Consider the following 21,777-nt stretch of genomic DNA (forward strand, 5'->3'; position numbering starts at 1 on the left):
GATGACTCCAATACCAGCCTCTTGCCAAACATTGCTTCCGATCTCGGGCTGGCATGCAACACGCAGGCGTGGACATGGTGGCTCCCTCATGCAGAGTACTCAAATATGGTCTGCCCCGGATCCTACATGTCCCCGCGTGGGAGTTGTTAGCATTATGCGAAGTCATTGCAGGTGTCTGGGTGTGCCCAATGGCAGGCGCCGCAAGTCCGCTGACGGCCGGTTTCGGTGCGCGGGTGGGTCGCGAATTTTGGTCTGGGGATGCGCATCACTGCTGCAAACACCACATTGCTGCCAGTTCAAGCATCACCACAGCAATGGCCATGTCGTTACGGGCAGCTCGGCTCCTGGGTCGCAGGCAACTAGCAGTATGTCGGAATCGTCATCGCCGGCTATGTACCCTCTAATATCGAATGTAGCCCCGGGCAAGTCTTGCTCTCAGAGCCGCCTCGCTTTCGCCTCGACCGTGTTTCGCACCCCGATCCTTTGCCACGACCGCCGTCCGTCGCGATGCACATGACGTCTTTCCCTCGATGAAAGAGAGCCCGGCGGCAAGCTTCCTCTCTTCACTCAACGAGACGCCCAAGACACCCCAGACCCTCACCGAGAAGATTGTGCAGCGACACGCCGTCGGAGTTGCGCAGGGCAAAGTCCTCAGGTCGGGCGACTACGTGACGTTGCAACCGCACAAATGCATGACACACGACAACTCGTGGCCTGTGGCGCTCAAGTTCATGGGCATCGGAGCCACCAAGATCAACGACCCCAACCAAATCGTCATGACGCTCGACCACGATGTACAGAACAAGACGGAAAAGAACTTGAAAAAATACACTCAGATCGAGGAATTCGCCCAGAAGCAGGACGTCGTCTTCTACCCCGCTGGCAGAGGCATTGGTCACCAGATCATGGTAGAGGAGGGCTACGCCTGGCCGGGAACACTCGCGGTAGCTTCTGACAGCCACTCCAACATGTACGGCGGTATTGGATGCTTGGGTACACCTGTCGTGCGCACAGATGCTGCGAGTATCTGGGCCACGGGCAAGACCTGGTGGCAGATTCCGCCCGTAGCGAAAGTCACTCTGAATGGCAAAATGCCCCAGGGTGTGACTGGAAAAGATGTCATCGTTGCTCTGGCTGGTCTCTTCAACAAGGACGAAGTGCTCAATCACGCCATCGAGTTCACCGGGACTGACGAGACCCTGGGCAGCATTCCCATCGACGATCGCCTCACTATCGCGAACATGACCACCGAATGGGGTGCGCTTACAGGTCTGTTCCCTATCGACTCTACCCTACACGGCTGGCTTCGCGCAAGGGCCACTCTGGCAGCTATGGGAGAAGGACAGGCCAAGGACCACCATCAACAACAGTTTGTTCACGAACGTATTGATAAACTCTTCACCGCTACTGGTATCGTTGGTGAGAAGATGGGCCATATCTTCAAGCCTGCTTTGGCTGCCGACAAGGGAGCGGTATACGCCAAGGAGCTCTTCCTGGACCTGTCAACTCTGTCACCATACGTCTCCGGGCCCAACTCCGTCAAGGTGGCTACCCCACTGCTCGAGCTCCAGAGCCAAAATATCCCCATCAATAAGGCTTACCTCGTATCCTGCACGAACTCCCGCGCTTCCGACATTGCTGCCGCTGCCAACGTCTTCAAGGATGCTGCCGTTCTGAATGGCGGCAAGATTCCCAAGATCCCTGACAATGTCAACTTCTACATTGCCGCCGCCTCAATTCCTGAACAAAAGGCGGCAGAAGAGGCCGGTGATTGGCAGGCGCTTCTGGAAGCTGGCGCGCAACCGTTACCTTCCGGTTGCGGTCCCTGTATTGGACTTGGTACGGGTCTTCTCGAACCTGGTGAGGTTGGTATCAGCGCCAGTAATCGCAACTTCAAGGGCCGTATGGGGTCGCCTGACGCCAAGGCTTACCTTGCTAGCCCTGAAGTAGTTGCAGCAAGTGCCCTATCGGGCATAATTTCTGGCCCGGGATGGTACGAGGCTCCTGAAGGCTACCAAGGTGTTCGTCGTGGAGAAGGCGATGGTGTTCCTGAAGAAGAACGCATGATGACAATCGAGGACATGCTCGAGAAGGCCATCAAGGATGCTGAGGCTGCCATCGATACGTTCGGCAACGCTGAACCCGAGACACAATCCGTCAACCCACCTGCGGCACCAGGCTCGGAAGCTGAGACGCTGACCGAGATCCTCCCCGGCTTCCCTGAGAAGATTAGCGGCGAGATTGTCTTCTGCGATGCAGACAACATCAATACCGACGGTATCTACCCCGGTAAATACACATACCAAGACGATGTCACCCGCGAGAAGATGGCGGAAGTGTGCATGGAGAACTACGACCCCAACTTTGGGCAAATTGCCAAGGCCGGCGACGTCCTCGTATCCGGTTTCAACTTCGGTTGCGGTAGCAGCCGTGAACAGGCCGCAACTGCTATCCTGGCCAAGGGCATCCCGCTGGTCGTCTCTGGTAGCTTTGGTAACATCTTCAGCCGAAACAGCATCAACAACGCTTTGATGGGTGTTGAGGTACCCAAGCTAGCCAACCGTCTCCGCGAAGTCTTCTCTTCCAAGGATGCGACATCCTCACAACAGGCTATTAAGGAGCCTTCCAATAACAGCGAGTCGCTCGATTCGCCACCTCCCGCCGCTGCTGCTCAGCCGAGTCAAGCCAAGCAACTAACCCGCCGCACTGGCTGGACCCTGGAATGGGATGTCCGCAGGAGTACCGTCTCTGTACAAGAAGGACCAAATGGCGCCAAGTGGAACGTCAAGGTCGGTGAGCTACCTCCCAACGTGCAAGAGATCATCGCTCTCGGTGGATTAGAAAACTGGGTGAAGAAGGAGATTGGTAGCCCTCTCTCATGAGTATGATGGGGGCCCAGTGATTAGCTTGTAACATTCATGTATACCCAATTGAAAACTTGCATAGACGGCGTTTGAGTATTTAGGTCCATTACATCAAGCAATACAGACTTCAAAAGTACATGCTACCAGTACCAATCTCGCACATCGACCTGGAAGATCTTGACGGCACATCCATCCTCCTCATCTCATGTAAACCGGCATACCCTTCTCCCACCCCTTCACCCTACAACAATGCCAAGTATCTGTCTCACTAACGCCCTGTCCGCCACTACTCTTCTGATCAATACTAGCATACACACTCCACCCCTCCTCCTCCAACAACTCGACCAACACAATCAACAACTCTCTCACCCGCATCGTCTCCTCCCCACTAGCCTGCCACGGATAGCCCCTGAGTTTGTACTCCCAAACCCCTTGCCCTTTCAACCCAGACTCTGAGATCCAATTCGCACCCACACGAGCCGGGAAGGACTCGTACAACGAAGCTGGGGCGTCGATGAAGCGAAGGCGGTCCTGGCGACTGAAGGCTACAACGCACCATTCGTGATGCACAGGGATTGGGTTTTGGTACCGGAAGAGTAAAGTATCTTTGTCCATTGCACTCTTACTAATATCGGTGTTGAGTGTCAAGAGCCAGCCTGATGCATGCAGTGTTGCTAGTACGCCGTTCATCAGACGCCGTGCCTCAACGCCTTCTTTGCCGTAGCCGCGCCATGGGTAGCCGTTTAGTTTGAACTCGTGGCTGTTTGCGTAGGGTTGCTCTTTATTGATACCTAGCGGCCAGGTTGACAGAACCGCTGCGCGACACTTGGAGATGATGGGCTCGGGGAAGCGCAGGAAGCGCAGGCGATCTTCTTTGTGGAGCGATAGTGATGCAAAGCGTGTTTGTACAGGATGAGTAGATGGGGGTTCTGCTGAGGATGAGGAAGGTGCTGTGTAGGCGGGTGGTGGGGGTGCGAATGATGGAGTATCTTTGGTGGAATCTGTAGAGTCGCCTTTGGAATGCCCGGATGGGGACTTTCCGCGGAGTTTGTCGAACATCTTGGGTTTGGGGGTGGTGGTGTTGCGGGGTGAGAGGTAATCGAGATAGGACTAGCGGGGTAATTGCGCGCCTTACTTTCCATTGTTGGTGCCTATTGCGCCTTCTATATATAGGATACGTGACATGTTTGTATGTGGCTTATATTCTCTCCGTCTATGTGCAGCCTTAATGCATCACCAGATACAAGTTCAAAACCAAGATAACCTGCAGACTACACTGGAAGAACATCATCGACTCGAAAGATCTAGTGTTAATGTAGGCTCCGGGGTTTTCAGTGTCCCCATTGATCAGGCCTGCAGTGCTATCACGCTCCGATGAGTCGGTCTTCACCCGAAAGATAATGTAGTTTCCCTATCGGTACCCCAACATTTCGAATGATCCCATAGGCCGTCACGTTGTGGAAGAAGCTATCAAATCTGTTAGCAACGAAGGCATGTACTCAAGAGACTCAAGACAACTTACAAGTTCGGTAGAACGAACTCCTGCAAATAGGTCAAGCCGTTCAAATCGAAATGCCACATGTTAGGCACGTCGATCGTGACGGGCATGTCTTCTTTCCCAGCGAACGCCTCGGGTTGCGCCTTCTCGAAGCATTCCAAAGCCTGCTCAATCTGTTTGTATAGATCTTGGAAAGAGGCCGCGTCGAACCCGAACGTGGGTACTTCCATACCACCAAGACGTTCAAGAGCTTTCGTGGCGGTAGTGACTTGGAAGAAGATTTGAAGGGCGAGGGGCTACAAATGCGAGTCATTAGCTATTGCTCTCCTCCAAGGATCATTAACAAGATACGTACATGCATATCTGGAGCAAGCCTAGCACTGAGGACTTTCGAGTGCGGATATCCGTTCTCATCGCACCACTGTTCACCCTTCTTCAAAACCACCAAATGGTTCTGCATTGCTTTCCGCAGCGGGGGTACGCACAGTTCGTAGAGAGGAACGGTCGACGGCATGTTGATTGTGTTGTAGATTTATCTAGGTACCCTTGAAGCCATGTGGGAGAGGGGGACTTAAGTGTACCTGCATCACCGATCACTTGAGGCGTAGGCCGGCTCGTAGAATGTCCCGCATCGACCCGATGCTAAGGCCCGAGAAGCCGTTTCGCATTCTCGGTATGATCCAATGATGCGATGTCAGTCACCGTTGTAGGCTACCACGTTTTCAACGCCTGCCAGCCCTGGCGTCCTCTTCCATGCTCCATGCTGATTCCCACGTGGTGTGGCTTGCCTTCGGATCGACGGATCGTTACAAAATATTCACAGAGATCTAGATTCATGAAGCGCATGACGCTGATGATGGGAATTGCCTCTATTGTCGGCTACAGACATCCATACGCGGAGGCCTCCCAGACTTTTGATAGTATCGCCCGCACCTTCTCCCCGATCTCGTCGTTCGTTGAGCCAGAGTTAGCTCGCTTTTGCTCCGCTTGCACTATCAGCAGCTTCTTCTGGAGATGATCCAACCCCTGCTTTACGACTATGCGGCCCACCACCTTGGATTCCTCACTGTCCAACACGAACCGGCCCACTTGAAACTTGCTGTCGCCTAACTCGACGCGACTTTCACTGTTGCCTTTCTTGATTTGGTTGTCGGTTGTCGCGTATTTTGCTTGTGCCGCGACGTAAAGTGTGCAAAGAACGTCCAGCTCATGCAAAAGAGCCATAGCGCGCATTGGGTCTGAAGAACATGTGCTGCACTCCATCATTGCACTATACAGGTTTGATAGCTTCTGATCGAGCTCCAAAACCTTCTCTAGTGTATTGTACTCTGCAGCGGGATCTTGTAGTTCGATGCCGATTGGGTTCTTGGGGAAGCATTCAGTGTTTGTCGATGATCTCCAACACATGCACTGCCTAGTCTGGTCGCTCGACAGAGGGCCCTGTATATGAAGTCAGCAAAATTGAAGTATTACACTTGGTTATTGAACGCCGTACCCTGATGTCCATATTAACAATTACAACAAATATAAGGTCGTTTAGGAAGAGGACGATTGACTTGCAAGATGGTACATATGGAGACATTCACCAAACGTGATGCTGTTATAATGTGTATCTTTCTCTCCTTTCTCTCCGTGCCAATGCTCCGATGCTCCTCCAATCGGATCATCACACGACGAGCGCGCAAACAAGAAGTAATGACTACTGTTTGGTTTCATGCGTAAAAACAGCCCTGCAGTAACAGAGAACGGGGGGTTCATTTATGAAACAGTCACTCTATCCCGAGCTCAGCTCGGCCCAGTTGTCTGTGGTTCTCACGTAGGAGCGATCAGAGGACCAATCACGCACAGCATACCGCATGTAGTAATGGGGGGTGTTGAAGCCAATACTCCGGCTATCGAAAACGATGCAGTAGTTGTGCGTGCGGGTCCTGCGGGAGATAGGCCCAGGCATCCCCAAGCAGATCACCCGGACTCAATTCTTGCCGAATACGTCGTATACCATGCAGAGCGGTTGAGACACACTGAAGACAAGACTTACAATGGACACGTGACGCAGAGCAACGAAAGTTCTTTTGCGAAATCTTCTCTACACAAGTATAGTAAGATGAATAGAGTGCGCCTTTGACTCAGACTGCGGTCTGGTCCTGGTTCGGGCTGGTCACTGAGACGGTGCTTTGGTATATGATATGATTGCGATAGCTTTGATGACAAGTAGAATAAAGGAATGATAAGATCCATATAGCTAGCGAAAAGACCTCGTAGTTCTCCGTGGGTCTATCTATTCAGAATCTCTATTTCATACGGGATCAAGATAACAGAATCCTTTCGCAAGAGCAAGTTTGTGTTTGGCGACCGGGTGCCAGCCTACTGAACCACGACGTCATGCACACTAAGTTCCAGCGCCGATCTCGGTCGGACCCACAACCCAAGACACGGAGTTCCCCGCGCGCAACGAACGCGCCACATTGAGGCCTTAGGGGGTTCAGTACTGTAAACTGCTGCGGCTGTCGCCCAGCCCAACGAAAAGGGGCGCAACGATTTCTCCAGTCCATACCCACCTAGGTAAGGTTCATTCACTTTGACCCTTTATTCATTCACCCACTTTGACCACAGCCTCGATCGCGACCGGATACTTCCAACGCTTCCAGGCACAGAGACAATGAGTACCTAAAAATACGCCAGTGTTTCGGCATCTACCCGCCATCGAGAGCAGACGCTGACAAGATCCATGCGCGACTTCGTAATTGAGATGGGCAAGGAAGCTGTGATCAAATCCCCGTCCGTACTGTTGGTAGGACCAAGATATATGCGCTGAACGAAGTTTGTTGTTCATTACAAGGGAGTGCCAGCCTTACCCGTTCGTAAGTTCGATCCCGAGGCTGCCCCCGACTCCCGTTTCACAACCACTACCCGCGACGATTGAACTTGCGACTTTCAACGGTCGAATTACGTGTTAGAGGGCTGGCGTCTCATGCCGGACCTTGCGTGAAGGAAAGGTCGGCGTAAACCAGATTGCGCGTTGGCAACCTTAGAAGTGTGAGGCTTGTCGGCACCGGACCGACTTGACCCTCACATAATACCGTATGCAGGACCGGTTGGCTGACACTAGCGAAGCAACAGCGTGTGCCGACCTTCCGCCGCCATGAGTATCCTGGTCAACTTACTCCAACGTTCATACAAGCATTGCGGAGTGGCGCCTCAGCTTATGGCTGGGGCTCTTCGACGTCATCGAAGTCTTCTCTATCAAGCCACAAGGGTTGTCTCGGCGATGGGTACGAAGTACGCACACGCAATCACAAACTTATGGTACGCCGTAGGTACACTAGCCCAACTCCCCCTTAGTCGACTGTCCGTCGGCGTGCGATGATCGACGGAAACTCCCAGAAGCGAGGCTGAAGTGTCACTGTGTCAGCCACTTCAACGCGCACAGTCTATGTCTGTGCCCTTGATCTGCATAACAGATGAGGACACCAAACTCTGGCCCCCGTCAGGCCTCAAGACAGGTCTGCTCCAACGGCGCTGCTTGTCCAGACAGGGTAGCAGAGACCTAACACGCGCTGGCTTTTACTTGCACGGCGTGCTATCGCGGAGACGGGACGTCAACATTGCATCACAGTTATTACCAGAAGATGCTTGGTGGCCGAGCAGAAATGCCGCTGTAAACGTTTGAAGACAGCTCCTCCGCCGTTCTAAGGCACCCACAGTCATAGCATGCGCACCGAATGCGAAAACTCAATTTCTGGGTTGTCGGTTCTCCTACGATGGTACGAAGTTTGTTCATACTTCTGGTCGACCATGGATCCCCAGGAGTGTACAATTACGATACCGGTTAATAGTAGTCCCCTGCCAATTTATCAAGTAAGTGAATGTCTACATGTGTATCAGATAGCATCACATAAGCTCGTGATTATCGCACTGTCAACATCACCACACTCTCGTTCCAAGTTTTTCACGTTCATCTATTCAAGGTCAACTTTCAGCTTCTACATAACCGACGTATCTCTATTCTCTTCGCGAAGCTACTATCATGGACCCAGCGCGTCCGGGAACCCGCCGGCTGCGCAACTCTTGCGATATCTGCACTCTATCGAAGCTCAAATGCAGTCGCGAAAAGCCAGTCTGCCAACGTTGCGTAGACCGTGGCTGCCAACAAGACTGCAATTACAGCGTCGCACGCCGCCCGGGAAGGCGGCGTCAAACATCTATAGTCTCAGATGACGCCGGGTCGTATGGTCAGGATGCCAGTGCCAACGGGTTACGGACAAGGCGTGGAACAGCACCGCTGACACCCTCTTCATCTTCCATGGACTCGCTCTTTTCGAAAAAGAAGCGTCACGATTCGACACGGAACACCCCCCAGCAGATCTCGAGAGAAGCAAGCGATGGAGGGGACGGGCGTTTGCTTATTATGAAGTCTCCAGGGATGGATTTGATGGAGTCGTTCACCAACATACCCATGGAACTATCACACAGTGGCGACGGAGTTGACTTTGCACCTATGGACAGTCTTTCGCTATGGGAGTGGGGTGAGAGTGGAATCGACATCAATGCAACGAATAGCCATCACCCAGGCGCCATGCCGCAGATGTGGGACATGTCGTCAGGTCAGACCATGCTCAGTGGCATGGACTTCGAACTCAGTAACGATATCGGGGGACCAGGACAGGAGCCATCACCACCACTGAGCCATACGAGCCAGCAAAACTTTTTCCAGGACAACCAAACTTCTCTTCTACCCCCAGCAGACTTCAGCAGAGATTCCAATTCCTCCTCTCCAGCTGCTTCAAATTTCATCTTCGACCTGTCCAAGGATGTGGATTGCAAATGCTCCACTCAAATCAGCCAGCTCATCTATTCTGTCAGTCTGCGGCGTGCGACAGCAGTTCCACTAGACGTTGTTTTCGCTGTGGAACAACAGCTCAGCCAGACCAAAGAAACAATCACCGCATGCGCGAACTGCTCTCTCGGCTCACCATACATGAGCATGATGCTTTGCACTGCCATGAGCTGGGTGATTGAGCATCTAGAAGCCTATATGCGCGAGGCAACAGTCAGCACGCCCAACGGCCAAATGACGTACCTGACAATCAGCGGCTTGACGCTGAGCAAAGACATGTCTCAATCGTGTTCTGAGGCATTGGTCAAACTCCGCCTCAGACGAGTGGTGCAGACAGCACGAGAGTTGTCAATGTTCAACATGGAGACGAAGAGCACGCTTTTGGAGGGATTGCGATCCGCGGCAGCCGAGACTGGAGCGGCAGCGCAACAGATGTTTGGAATGTTGGAGATGAGAGGTGCATTTCAAAAATGAGAAAAGCTCGCGATTCAAGGAATGTCAGCACCAAGTGCAGGAGGAGGTAGATAACAGGAGTTCAATGGTAGCGCTGGTAGCACCTCGTGATATTTAGAGCAGATACTTCCAAATACCTTAACATCAAAGCTTTTATTATATTTGCATCACGGACTCTGATTGGCCTCCGAGCATGTGGTACTCGGTACATTTGCCTGACATTAACGCTTCGGTGATATAGATGCAATGTCCAGCTGACAGGTCAGCTTAGGCGCAAATGTGATAGACAGTAGACTGATGTAGGCGATATTCATCGCCTCGCACGTGGCCGCCGGCTCAGGAACTGTTCGCTTTCGCATGATGTAAATCGAGACTCTTCCAAGTTTGGTTTCATATGGGGAAGGGATTTCACTGCTCTTCAAGATAGGTGCATTCATGTAGAATCCCGGGAGTTTGACTGATGCGCGTAGATTTGGCTATACACCGAACAGTATTTGGGGAAACGCTCCGGGGTAATTGGATTGCTCCATCGTCTATCACTTGGGTAAACCGCACACGCACATGGCTTTGACCCGAAGTAGACTGGGCCTCATTGAATTGCGTGCCTTGCTATCTTTTGTATCTTTCGCTGAGAAAAAGAACAGCTTGCAAAAATATTCAGACAGAACCATTATAGAGCTTCCAGGCCATACCAGCGCAACCACCCAAGGTATGTCGAAGTATTCTCACTGCTGCCACGACAAAGAAGAACGCTGATCAGATCCAACAGATGCAGCTTCAATATGAGCTGTCCAACGTCTCTCTTAGCACACAGTCAATATACGCCATCGCCCTAGCTTTCGCAGCCCTCTGGGTAGTGCAGAGCTCCATCCGAGCCTGGTGGCGCCTCCGGCACATTCCCAGCGCGCACTTCACCGCGGCATTCTCCTACTTCTGGATAGGACGCACCACATACAGCGGCCGTCAATACTGGATACTCCGCGACTTGCATACCAAACGCGGTCCGCTTGTGCGCGTCGGGCCCAACGAAGTCGTCACTGATGACCCCAACATCCTGCGCACCATCTCTGCGGCGCGTAACCATTACCCTCGCAGCGATTGGTACGAAGCTGGCCGATTCAACCCGTATCACGGTAACTTGTTCACGACTACCGATCCGGCAGAGCATAAGAAAGCGAAAATGAGGTCCATGGCCGCATACAACGGGCGCGAAACTCAAGGTCTCGAGGGTTTGATCGACGACCAGGTCAAGACGCTTATCAGCGTTGTCCGAAACCGCTATGTGGTGTCTTCGCCAGGAAAGGGCCAGCCTCTGCTGGATCTAGCGGCCATCACGAAATACTTCACCATGGACGTCATCACACGGATGGGTTTCGGCAAAGCGGTTGGCTACCTCGAGGACGAAAAAGACCACTACGAATTCTTGGGCACAGTAGACGAGCTTTGGCCGAGGATGTCGACGGTGGCTGACATACGTTGGATCCGCAAGATTGCATTCTCGCCTTTCGTGCTCAGATTGGTCGGACCGAAGAGCAGCGACAAAAAGGGCTTCGGGGCACTGATGGGGTAAGTACCTGGCTGAAGTTGATTCAACTTACAGATTTCTGTTCTGGGCAACCTCACTGACTTTCGACCAGTTTCGCAGCTGATCAGGTCAGCCGTCGCTTTGCTGCACCCGATGGTGGTAAAAATCACAAGGACTTTCTGGCGAGTTTGATGGCTCGTGGCTTCACAGAGGAAGAGTGCCAATCCGAGGGCCTTTTTCTCCTACTCGCTGGAAGTGAGAGCACCGCTAACGCCATGCGCTCCATTCTCATACACACCATAAGCTCGCCCGCCGTGTATAATCGACTCTCTGCTGAGATCCGGGACGCGGTACGGACGGAGAAGGTGTCCTTCCCCATTACCTTGGAGCAGGGAAAGAAGTTGCCGTATCTGCAGGTATGTCTCATCGAGATCGCGCCCAAACGTGTTGATCTTCCCCGCTGACATATATCTCTTCCTTCCAGGCGGTCATCTACGAAGGCCTGCGCATGCGCCCGGCCATTCTCGGCCTCTTCCCAAAACAAGTACCCGCAGGCGAATATCCAATCTTCCACGGAAAGATGCTTCCCCCAGGGACCGATGTATGCATGAACATGTCAGCCCTGCTGCAGTCAACAGATCTGTTCGGCGCCGACGCGGCCGTGTTCCGACCAGAACGCTTCATGGAGGTAGGCGACGAGAGACGCAGGAAAATGGAGCAGGACGTCGACATGTCCTTTGGCTACGGAGGCTGGGTATGCGCAGGCAAGAACATCGCTATGATGGACATGGTGAAGGTGGTCTTCGAGGTATGTTCGCAGCGTGCGCGATGGTGTTGGTGTGACCGTCGCTAACCCTGGCAGATGCTTCGCGTGTTCGACTTGCAGCTTGTGCGTCCATTTGAGCCGTGCGATACGATTAGCTATGGCGTGTTCCTTGACAAGGGGTTGATGGTGAAAGTGTCAGAGAAGAAGTGAGATGGACGCGTTTCGTGTTTATCACCTGGGCAGGCGCGGCAGGCTCGGGGGCAGGCGGCTCGGAGGACTGATTGGAGGATCTGGCGGGGCCATCACCGCATGAGGCAGTTCAGCCGACGAGCCTCATCTCAATGGAGTTTGCTTCTATGAGAATATGGCTATAGGGCAACGCTAAAAACCTGTCTTTGCGCAATTTCCTGCTGCTGCACTATACCGACGCGTGCGAAATCTTTATGCTATTCGTCATCCTTTCTTGATAACACCTTCACTCTCTCCAGCGATGCAGATATGACTAATGTTTTCCTTATGTCCTCTGTCACGAATGAACATGTTCACAGCGCACTTTCTGTTATTGCCTTTCTTGAGATGCGCTTCGTCGTTTACGCATGCGAAGACAATGTCGGCGGAGTGCATGCATCATCGTTTACTCTCTGCTCGAAGCACTCAAGCATGTGCCAGACGCACGTCGGGTAGGCCTGCTAATCAGTGACGCATGCTGTTGCGAAGGCTGCAAGTAATCTCGGTCAGCAGAGAACTGTCGTGTGAAATACTCGTGTGATTATACGGTTGTGCGTAGCAAATTGAACGCACTTTAACGATCGAAAAGCAACTGGGCGGCATGGTGGACACTTTAGAAGCACGTCACAGCAGCATGGAGTCCAACGTTGTTAATTACTGCATATATTCCACTATCCAATTTCTTCCTTATCATACTCCCTTGAGTATGATACAACATGACTACCACGCTTGTGTGCGCTTCAATTTCAACGGCAAACCATCCTTGGGTTTGATAGCTGTAATACCAGCAGGTTGTGGCACATAGGTTTTATCTGCCATCTCAAACTCATAGCTACCCACAAAGGCGGAGATAAAAGCCCGTAACTCGACCTTTGCATAGCCCGCTCCAATGCACTTGCGTGGTCCATGCAAGAATGTCATGAAAGCGTAATTGGTGTGTGCATTACCATGGTTGTTCGCTCGGCCGCTGTCTTCATCAATCCAACGACCCGGTTCAAAAGTATCTGCAGTCTCTCCATAGAACGATGCAAAGCGGTTCATAGCCGCGGGAACAACCCACAGACGCGTTCCGGCTGGGATGCGCGTACCAACGATGGTGGTGTCTTCTACGGCGACGCGTGAGGTAATGGGTGAGGTGGGCATGAGACGTAGTGTCTCGTTGACGACGGCGTTGAGGACGGGGAGGGTATCAAGGGTAGCAGAGTCGCTGAACCTTTCTGCGTCGTTGTCGAAAAAGCGGTAGGGAATATGTTCGCGGATTTCGGTACGGAGTCGATCTTGCCAGGTGGGATTGGTGGCAAGTAGCCATAGAGCCCAGGTAAAAGTTGCTGAGGTAGGCTCGTATCTATGTGGCTATTAGCAGCAATTCCTATCGTCCACCAATAAACGTTGGCGACATACCCTGCACCGATGATTGTTAGAAGCTGGCCAACCAGTTCCTCGTCCGTTAGCGTTCCACTTTGTATGAGCTGCAGTAAGAGGGCTTTTTGTCCGGTGCCTTCGGCAACTTCCTTCTTTCTCTCTTCGACAAAGGCAAAACAAAGCTGTCGCAACTTATTGCGAGCGTCATCAAGGTCCCGGTTAAATTTCCGTGGGAGGAGTTGTAGCACCCAGGCCGGCAAAAAAGCGTTGGCTATGAACAAGTGACGAACGCTCTCTTTGCTGCCAGTCAACAGCTCATACAACTCCGTGAGCTCATTCGGTTGCCGTAGTGTGTCGAAGTCTTTGCCCAATGCAGCGAGACCGATAGCATCGAGAGTACCTTTATTACCCCACGGCAGAACATCCACCACGGTATGCTTTGCGTCAGCTGAGGCGGTAGACCGTTCCATTGTTTCCACCATATCAATGGCCTTTGACCAGAAAACGGGGCAAAGATCTTGAACTGTTCGATGATTGAATGCCGGCTGAATGCGTTTACGAAGATATTTGTGCTCATCGCCTTCCAAGATGAGGAGAGACGGCCCCAGAATTCGGCTCATTAGCCGTCGAGACACCGCTGGCTTGGAGAATGAGTACGCGCGACGAACCAGCACCTCAGAAAGGGCCTCGTTGCTGACCACTAGGACATGGTTGACGTTCATAAATCCGCGGAAGTGGATCAGACCCTGGTTGGGTACCGAGTTTGCCATGTCCAAATAGGCTTGTCCACGGGGGTTGGTGAATTGAAGGAGCCCATGGCCTAAGAAAGGTAGTCCACCCTGTAGCAACACTGTCAGTTATGCACCAAGCATTTCATGGTAATATCTCACTTTTGCTGTGGGAAGATGTCGAAACGGGTTGAAAAGACGGGGGTGGATTTCGACCTTGTACACCAGATAGATCACATAAACCACAGCCAGCGTCGCACAGAGCGCTGGTAAGGACAATGGAATCGAGGCAAATCGAGAGGAGATCAGTTCTGTATACATGGCGAAGGTATCAAATGGTGTAGAAACCGTGACACGAAATGTAGGATATGTACACAGATTACGCCTGCGATTCTTACTGCGAATGACGTCTGTTTTGCTAGGACAAGCTTTCAGTTTGTTTTGTCCAACATCAATGTTATCGTTCCTGCGCCGGCTCAGAAAAGAGTTCTAGGCTCAGAAGTATCGCGAGGCAGATAAGGCGCGATCGTTGGCGAACGGCTGACGTTGGTGAGGCTGGTCGGGCCAGATGCGGGTGGTAGGCTGGAGGCAATCGCCCGGAATTATGCAACCCAAAACCCCGATGGGATGAAGAGAACCACCCGACAACGGCGTGATTACATTCTCACCGTAACGCGATGATTTTGCGCCAGCTCAACTGTACCAGTTTCGTGCTAGCCTGCTGCAGCGCAAGTTGATATCGTAGTCGTGGGCGGTGTAGGCAAGCGAAGGAGAAGTAGAAGTTGAAGAGCACCCCATATCTTGATAAAGTCATTTATCTTATATATCCCACTGTCAGCTCAACTGCTATCATTTCTCCAAATTTTGCTCCAGAAGAATAACCAGCTGAAACATGATGGAGATGCAAGAGAAACTTTTCATCAACAACGAGGTGAGGACGGAGACAGTACAAGATATGTCGCGGTATGGAAGCTAATAACCAAATGCAGTACGTCGCATCGCATACTAGCGAGAGGCTCACGGTGCACAACCCGTACGATGGAAGTCTTGTTTCAGACAAGATCGAAGTAGCGCTAGAAAAGGATGTCGACTTGGCTGTGTCGGCAGCACAGGCGGCGTTCCCAACATGGCAGGCAATGACAGGCGTACAGCGTAGTGCGCTTATGCTCAAGTACGCCGATCTGGTCGAGAAGCATACTCAACAGATAGCCCAGCTCGAGTCGCAGTGTATGGGAGCGCCCATGATGCTGGCGACGAGGGTGGTGGGGAACCATGTGGCCGCTTTCCGTTATTACGCAGGTTTGACAGATAAAATCGGTGGCACTACTTACGCCGAAGATGGCGATGGCTTCTTCAAGATGGTGTTGCAGGAGGCGATTGGAGTATGCGCAGGCATCGGAGCGTGGAATGCGACGCCCATCTTTTCGGCGTTGAAGGTGAGAATGCCGCCCATGTTCATTCTTCCTGGCGATTGCTGACTGGAGTGCAACAGATCGCACCCGCTATCGCAGCAGGTAACACATTTGTGTTCAAGGCGTCAGAGAAGTCGCCGCTGGGCGCGTTGTACCTTGGACAACTGTTCTGCGAGGCTGGCTTTCCCCCCGGTGTAGTGAACTTGGTATCCGGTGGGCCAGCGACGGGCGCTCTCCTCGCCTCGCACATGGGCATTCGCAAAATCTCCTACACAGGCTCGGTCAGCGGCGGCCGCGCAGTACAGCATGCAGCCACAAAGAGCAACCTGAAGCAAGTCACACTTGAGCTGGGAGGCAAGTCGGCAGCACTTGTCTTTGACGATGCCCACCTCGAAACCGCCATTTCGCACTGCTCGCAGACATTCGCCCTCAATGGTGCCCAGGTGTGCTCCGCAGCCTCGCGAGCGCTTGTCCACCGCGACATCGCCGATGCCTTCATTGCGGGCATCAGCACCGCCTTTAAGCAGTTGGCTGCAGCCCACGGCGCGCCGGCGGAAGCCTTCTTTGGCCCCTTGGTTGACAAGCAGCACCGTCAGCGAGTGCAGGCCTTCGTGGATGCTGCCCGTGACGAGGGTGTCAAGGTAGTCGCAGGCGAGGTGCCTGACCACCCCACCGCCCTATTCATGCCGCCGACGGTTCTGATCGATCCGCCAACCAACAGTCGCGCATACCGCGAGGAGATCTTCGGGCCTGTCCTGGCTGTGAAGACCTTTTCCACAGAGGAGGAGGGTCTTGCACTTGCCAACGATTCCTCCTACGGGCTCGCCGCTGCTGTCTTCACCTCAAGTATGCCGCGTGCTCTGCGTGTAACCCGCGCTCTCCATGTTGGCATGGTGGGAGTCAACAGCCCGGTCCTGCCCTTGAGCCAGCTGCCATGGGGCGGGTGTAAGGAGAGTGGCTACGGGCGCGAGGGCGGGATGGCTGGTCTGGAAGAGTATCTGCAGTCCAAGACGGTCATGATCAGCATGAAGGACCCAACTTCCGCCAAATAGATTAGTTCGTAGCGTTATAGCTCTAGCAATCACACTCCTTACAACTTCTCGTTCGGCGTACTGCTCCTGACCTTTGCGTGAAGTAAGACCAGAAGCTAAGTGCGAAGCTGGCTCCGTTTTATCGTGCACTCAACTGACAGGAGAAGCCCTCTGGTCTTGTTCCGCGCTCGTGGCGTACGTATACGGGAGCAAAGCACATGGCCAAAGTGGGATCGTTGTAGAGCACCGCAGATGCTGATTCAATCTGAGAGCATTGAAAGGCATAGATGTGCACAGAAAAGCGTTGGCGGCGTACTGACTGCGTGAATGTTCGCATCAAGAGGTGCAGCGTGCCAAGTCTCGGACCTTCGCTAGCCGAAGTGGTCAAAGCTCTCAAATCGCCAGCCATCCGCAACATTCCTACAAACACCAACCTTCACATATCGAGGTTTATCGAGATGAAAACATTACAACACATGGATTGAACTTTTTGATATATGCCGTCTGAATTCCTCACCCGTGTAGAGTACCACTAGATGCCTGCCCGTTCCTGGAACCGAATGTACAAATCGGGTCGGTTCAAAGTCTGAAACGATCTCAGAAGCCCGAAATGAGGATCCATACTCCACAGGCGATTCTTCTCACCTTCCATTCCCTCGGTCTCCAATCCGAAGTCAAAAGACCAAAGTAGATGTGCGATGGTCAATCGAATTTCGAAGTAGGCCAGATTCTGGCCTATGCAAAGTCTGGGCCCGGCCCCAAACGGCGCGGACGCAGACAGCTTGTCGTCTTCAAAAGCTGGGTCCCAGCCCTCGTCGGGGTTATTGCGCAGCCATCGCTCGGGGTGAAATTCATTGGGCAGATGGAAGTTACGCTCAGAGCGTACTGACGCCCATGGCGACGTGGAGACTGCCGTACCTCCCGGGACTACAAGCGGACCGATCTGCGCACCCTGCGCCGGGGTTTCGCGTGGAAGACTTGAGCTGACTGGTGGGAAGACACGCAACGCTTCTTTGATGCACGCATCAAAATACACCAAGTCTTCCAACCTTTGTAGTGTAATGTCACTTGGGTCTGCGAAGGTGGTACGGATGAGGGTAGCGAGGCGCTGATGGATGTCGCGATGGGTGCTGAGAACCCACATGAAACTGACGAGAAGGGAGGAAGTAGTTTCGGAGCCGGCAACGATGAGGGCCATCATGTCGAGGTAAAGCTCGGTTGGCGAGAGGGACTTTCGGGCGTCCTGGTTGCGTTGATAGTGGTAAACTATGTCTTTATGGTCAGACTTTTCGTCGGCAAGACCTGGCTCACTGTTAGCTGACTTTGTCTCTGTAGATGTATGGCGACGGCCTACGCTCGAGAGTCCTTTTCTTCGCGTTCACGAAGGAAATCATCCTCCACTTCATTGCTTCCTTCGGCATAAGTTTGAGCGCGATACGGTTGAGCAGTGTACCCACTCCCGCGACTCTCCGGACGGCCATGTCCAAGTTCGAAGTAACAAGAACTTTCGTCGTTGCCTCTGCCCATTCAGTGGCAACACCACTGTCCAAGCAGTGGAACGACTCGCCGAAGCATATATCGCCGATAATATCGAATGTTGTAAAGGATACTATGCTTCGTTAGATCATGTTACTGTCCCCAATGACAAGTCATATGGGAGAGGAACTTACACCAATCGGCCATGTTCAAGGCTTTGCCGTTCTTTCCTCGTGTCTTGATGACGTGCACCAATTTGGATATCTGAGTCTCGAGTATCTCCTGCTGTGACACGAGTGCAGGCTTCGTGAAGCCAACTGCCATTCCACGTCGGTGTCTCTGGTGCTCAGCCCCCTTTGAGAGCCCGATCCCGATACAGCCATCGACGGGTGTTGCAATGCCAATGAAAATTGGTGACTTCTCCAACGCTTTGCCATGCTAAACCAATCTGTTAGCCGAGACTGCACTACATATATAGGCGCTGCTGGATGGACTTGCGCGAAAACCGTATATCTGCTCAGCTCCATATGGCTCGGCAAAGCTCAACTCATTCGGGGAGGTCCGAACGATTGGTCCGTATTTCTCATGCAACTTGTAGTTGTACAAGTGTTGAACACCACGGAAGACTGCGAATGCGCTCGGGATATTCGACACGCTGTTGAGCCATGGTCCTGGATATTTCCTCAAAGGATGCATCCATTGTCGATAAACAGCTGGCCCTATGACAGACACTAAGATCTTCAGGCACGAGTCAGTGTTTGTCCTATGCGTTGGCGCATGTGTAGCTCACCACCAACAAAATGGTCCACCCCGCAAATGGGTTGTGCGAGAGGGCGAGTTCGAGCACAGCCATCACGCGAGTAGGATGCTATGGTGGAGAGCTCTTTGGCGAAGGAGAATGGAAGTGACAGGAATCTGAGTGGAAGAATCTGGGAGTTCCTTGTCAGTATTCTCTTTGGTGGTTTTGAAGTGGATCGACGTGCGTCAGAGAACACTAAGGAGGGTCAACGGCACATATACCAACTGTGCTATTGATAGCAAAACGTCGTCAACTTAGTAGATCACAATGAACCGAATTGATTGATGCCGGAGTGCGCGGATGCAACGGTTGATACTACGTCATAACGGGGGAGAGGTTGACATAATATCCCGCGGCCTTATTCAAGGTGGGATTTGGGTTTCGGGTCATTCACCATCAGATCTGACCCCGCGCATGAGTCGCAGATGGGCGATTGACGAAACGATGAGTACGCGATTGAGTTGTGCATCGACAACGACATATGCCACGAAGATACCAAAATTGGCCAGGTATACTCTGGTATAAAGGCAGTATGCCACAAAGTGATCATAATTTCACACCACTACAACCCTTCGCAGCACTCAATCCTTACATCGATAAAACTATTCAATATCACCATGTCTGCCTTCCCAACCAAAGTTCTGGCTAACGTCATTGGCTTTGGAATCGTTTGGACCGGGGTCTTGATGTTGCAGGTACGTTCACCACAACATTACTAAACATGAAGTACAGTGCTAACTCGAACACAGCGATTTCGTTCCCAAGGGAAACAAGACCTCCTTCCCATCGATGATCAGAAACCCAAACAACACTCTGACCAGGCGACTCATAACAAAACCCATGTTGTCAATGAGCGCTGGTACTACCCACCCGACATCGCGGATGACTTGAAAGATATCGACCTTCCGTTCCGAGTTAAAGAAGAGATCTACGCAACGGCTTGGGAATACACTCGCTGTGTTATTCCTGAATACACCAACTGGTCCCGATATGTTGCCTTCATGCGCATCATCGTGATGGGCATCATTGCGGAATTCAAGGGTGATCTCATGGACGTTGCCAACGACGACAATGTCGTTGGTTACAGTCTTACCGGAGTATTGGACACCTTGTGCGGAGGCACAGCAGGAGGGTATGTCTCACCATCTGGCACCGTGGACTTACCAAGTTTTCTTTGCTAACATAACCCCGTCTTCAGTGAAGAAATGTGCCGCGAGTACCGCTGCTTCCTCTTGATGTCGTCGCAAAAGTCTCGCCACCAGACAAACACTATGCTGTTCCGCCGTTACAGTGTCGCTCTATCGAAGGGCCCTTGGCAATTCTTCCGCATGCGCGATACCGATGCGCTCGCCCGCTTCACCATCGGTGTAGCGCTAGTCTGCAACGATCTCGACCACATCTGGTTCACTGAAGAGCAATTCGACATTATGGCCGAAATTGGTAATACCATGTACGACGGTATCTCTTACTGGAAGCATCGTTCCGAGGGAGAGATCAACAGCACCTTCGCATATGTCCCAGAGGAGAAGCGCGTCTTGGCATACCACAAGTGCCGCGAGGCGCTCTGGGCTTTGGATGTAGCGTGGGCGAGACAACCCGAGATGAAGTGTGTCATCAACTTTCTCCGGTATTTCGGTGGCCCAATCCACATGATCATGCGACGATACCGCTTTGTGGAAGAGGGTCTGACCCTAGGCCGACCCGAGGACCAGCGCGTCATTCAACAGACACGGAGCAACGTCAAGCTCTGGAATAGGCTTGACGAGCAGAAAAAGGCGAAGGAGCAAGAGAAGATGAGCGTCGAGCAGTACCGTCACGTTCTCGCTAACGAGAAGGTCTTGTTGTTTAACGGTCTCGCGCCTATGCTGGACAAAGCCGAGCTGGGTCTGTGCAACAAGTGCAGCTACCGTGAGACATATGGTGCCCCACAGGCCCATACCTTTGGCGGAGTCGTTCTGTGCGATGAATGCCAGCAGGGGTGGGCCGATTGGACGGAAACCGTGCTACAGCGCATGGTCAGAGCCTTCCCGGAGGCTGCTGAGACTGTCCGTGTTAGTGAGATGCGATCGAGGTCCTCAATCGCACCGTGAGCATTGCACTCGGATTTTGAAGAGCTGGTGGTGTGTTGGAATACCACAGGGCGGCGCGCTGTTTATCTAGATCGTATATGTGGAGACGAGATGCATTCCCTTGTTCGTTGTTTACTCTGGCGGTGTTGAGGAGCCAGGCGGAAGGACCTCGGGAGTCGAAATGGTGGGAATTGGCGATGTAGCCACGCTTTGATATCAGGCCGGTTCTGTTTGTATAGATAGTAGCGAAATGAACATTGTCCCCGTACGAATGTTTCCCTCAACAGTTCTCCACTAAGCAGAGTCAAATTTCGCTCTTGCTGTCCAGGCCAGAAGATCTCGAGTACTACTGTGGTCGGTGACAGCATGTCCGCAGTGATATAGCGAAGAAGAGAATACACTTCTGAGCGAAATAGGGCGTGGCCTTGGTTCAGTCTGTGTATCGGAACTGTAGCTTGGTATGCGAGACGATTGTGACAGGTTTGGGATGGTTCGCTAGAGTGCCGTCTGATGTGTCACCCAGATGTAAAGTGGTCTGCATGCCATTTGAGCGTACAAAATGTATTGCAAAGTAATGCGCGAATCATGCGACAGCAGTTGCAAGTTTGCAAGTGCAGTATTAATGTGAGGAGGTGGTTCATGCTGGGGGCTGCTGCTCCGGGCAGTTGAGTGTCTTGCGGCGGCCTCATTGGGGCGGCGCTCCTTGCCGAGAGCAGGCTGGGTGGGCCC

The 21,777-nt window shown here is 52.5% G+C and overlaps 9 protein-coding genes across 9 annotated transcripts; 4 read left to right on the plus strand and 5 right to left on the minus strand.

Moving 5' to 3' along the window:
- Positions 1-314: 314 nt before the first annotated feature.
- LYS4 (mitochondrial Homoaconitase) lies at positions 315-2,882 on the plus strand (the record flags this gene model as incomplete). The annotated part of the gene is made up of 2 exons (XM_049352938.1): positions 315-365; positions 417-2,882. 2 exons carry the CDS (start codon positions 315-317, stop codon positions 2,880-2,882), a joined length of 2,517 nt encoding a protein of 838 aa, XP_049212317.1.
- Positions 2,883-3,062: 180 nt separating this feature from the next.
- Positions 3,063-3,923, minus strand: J4E79_004049 (uncharacterized protein; the record flags this gene model as incomplete). Its single annotated transcript, XM_049352939.1, has 1 exon — positions 3,063-3,923. One exon carries the CDS (start codon positions 3,921-3,923, stop codon positions 3,063-3,065), a length of 861 nt encoding a protein of 286 aa, XP_049212318.1.
- Positions 3,924-4,382: 459 nt separating this feature from the next.
- Positions 4,383-4,876, minus strand: J4E79_004050 (uncharacterized protein; the record flags this gene model as incomplete). Its single annotated transcript, XM_049352940.1, has 2 exons — positions 4,383-4,658; positions 4,718-4,876. The coding sequence occupies 2 exons, from the start codon at positions 4,874-4,876 to the stop codon at positions 4,383-4,385; spliced, it is 435 nt and encodes a 144-aa protein (XP_049212319.1).
- A 365-nt stretch (positions 4,877-5,241) lies between these two features.
- On the minus strand, positions 5,242-5,869 carry J4E79_004051 (uncharacterized protein; the record flags this gene model as incomplete). The annotated part of the gene is made up of 2 exons (XM_049352941.1): positions 5,242-5,802; positions 5,858-5,869. The coding sequence occupies 2 exons, from the start codon at positions 5,867-5,869 to the stop codon at positions 5,242-5,244; spliced, it is 573 nt and encodes a 190-aa protein (XP_049212320.1).
- A 3,069-nt stretch (positions 5,870-8,938) lies between these two features.
- On the plus strand, positions 8,939-12,153 carry J4E79_004052 (uncharacterized protein; the record flags this gene model as incomplete). The annotated part of the gene is made up of 5 exons (XM_049352942.1): positions 8,939-9,656; positions 10,348-11,218; positions 11,290-11,593; positions 11,662-11,985; positions 12,040-12,153. 5 exons carry the CDS (start codon positions 8,939-8,941, stop codon positions 12,151-12,153), a joined length of 2,331 nt encoding a protein of 776 aa, XP_049212321.1.
- A 738-nt stretch (positions 12,154-12,891) lies between these two features.
- On the minus strand, positions 12,892-14,582 carry J4E79_004053 (uncharacterized protein; the record flags this gene model as incomplete). Its single annotated transcript, XM_049352943.1, has 3 exons — positions 12,892-13,516; positions 13,573-14,372; positions 14,424-14,582. 3 exons carry the CDS (start codon positions 14,580-14,582, stop codon positions 12,892-12,894), a joined length of 1,584 nt encoding a protein of 527 aa, XP_049212322.1.
- Positions 14,583-15,153: 571 nt separating this feature from the next.
- J4E79_004054 (uncharacterized protein) lies at positions 15,154-16,725 on the plus strand (the record flags this gene model as incomplete). The annotated part of the gene is made up of 3 exons (XM_049352944.1): positions 15,154-15,192; positions 15,251-15,697; positions 15,754-16,725. 3 exons carry the CDS (start codon positions 15,154-15,156, stop codon positions 16,723-16,725), a joined length of 1,458 nt encoding a protein of 485 aa, XP_049212323.1.
- A 511-nt stretch (positions 16,726-17,236) lies between these two features.
- J4E79_004055 (uncharacterized protein) lies at positions 17,237-18,504 on the minus strand (the record flags this gene model as incomplete). The annotated part of the gene is made up of 3 exons (XM_049352945.1): positions 17,237-18,006; positions 18,059-18,313; positions 18,375-18,504. The coding sequence occupies 3 exons, from the start codon at positions 18,502-18,504 to the stop codon at positions 17,237-17,239; spliced, it is 1,155 nt and encodes a 384-aa protein (XP_049212324.1).
- Positions 18,505-19,596: 1,092 nt separating this feature from the next.
- On the plus strand, positions 19,597-21,069 carry J4E79_004056 (uncharacterized protein; the record flags this gene model as incomplete). The annotated part of the gene is made up of 3 exons (XM_049352946.1): positions 19,597-19,674; positions 19,729-20,111; positions 20,178-21,069. 3 exons carry the CDS (start codon positions 19,597-19,599, stop codon positions 21,067-21,069), a joined length of 1,353 nt encoding a protein of 450 aa, XP_049212325.1.
- Positions 21,070-21,777: the final 708 nt, after the last annotated feature.

This window comes from Alternaria viburni (assembly GCF_023758015.1).
Source record: "Alternaria viburni strain BMP 2772 chromosome Unknown scaffold_7, whole genome shotgun sequence".
Lineage (NCBI taxonomy): Eukaryota > Fungi > Ascomycota > Dothideomycetes > Pleosporales > Pleosporaceae > Alternaria > Alternaria viburni.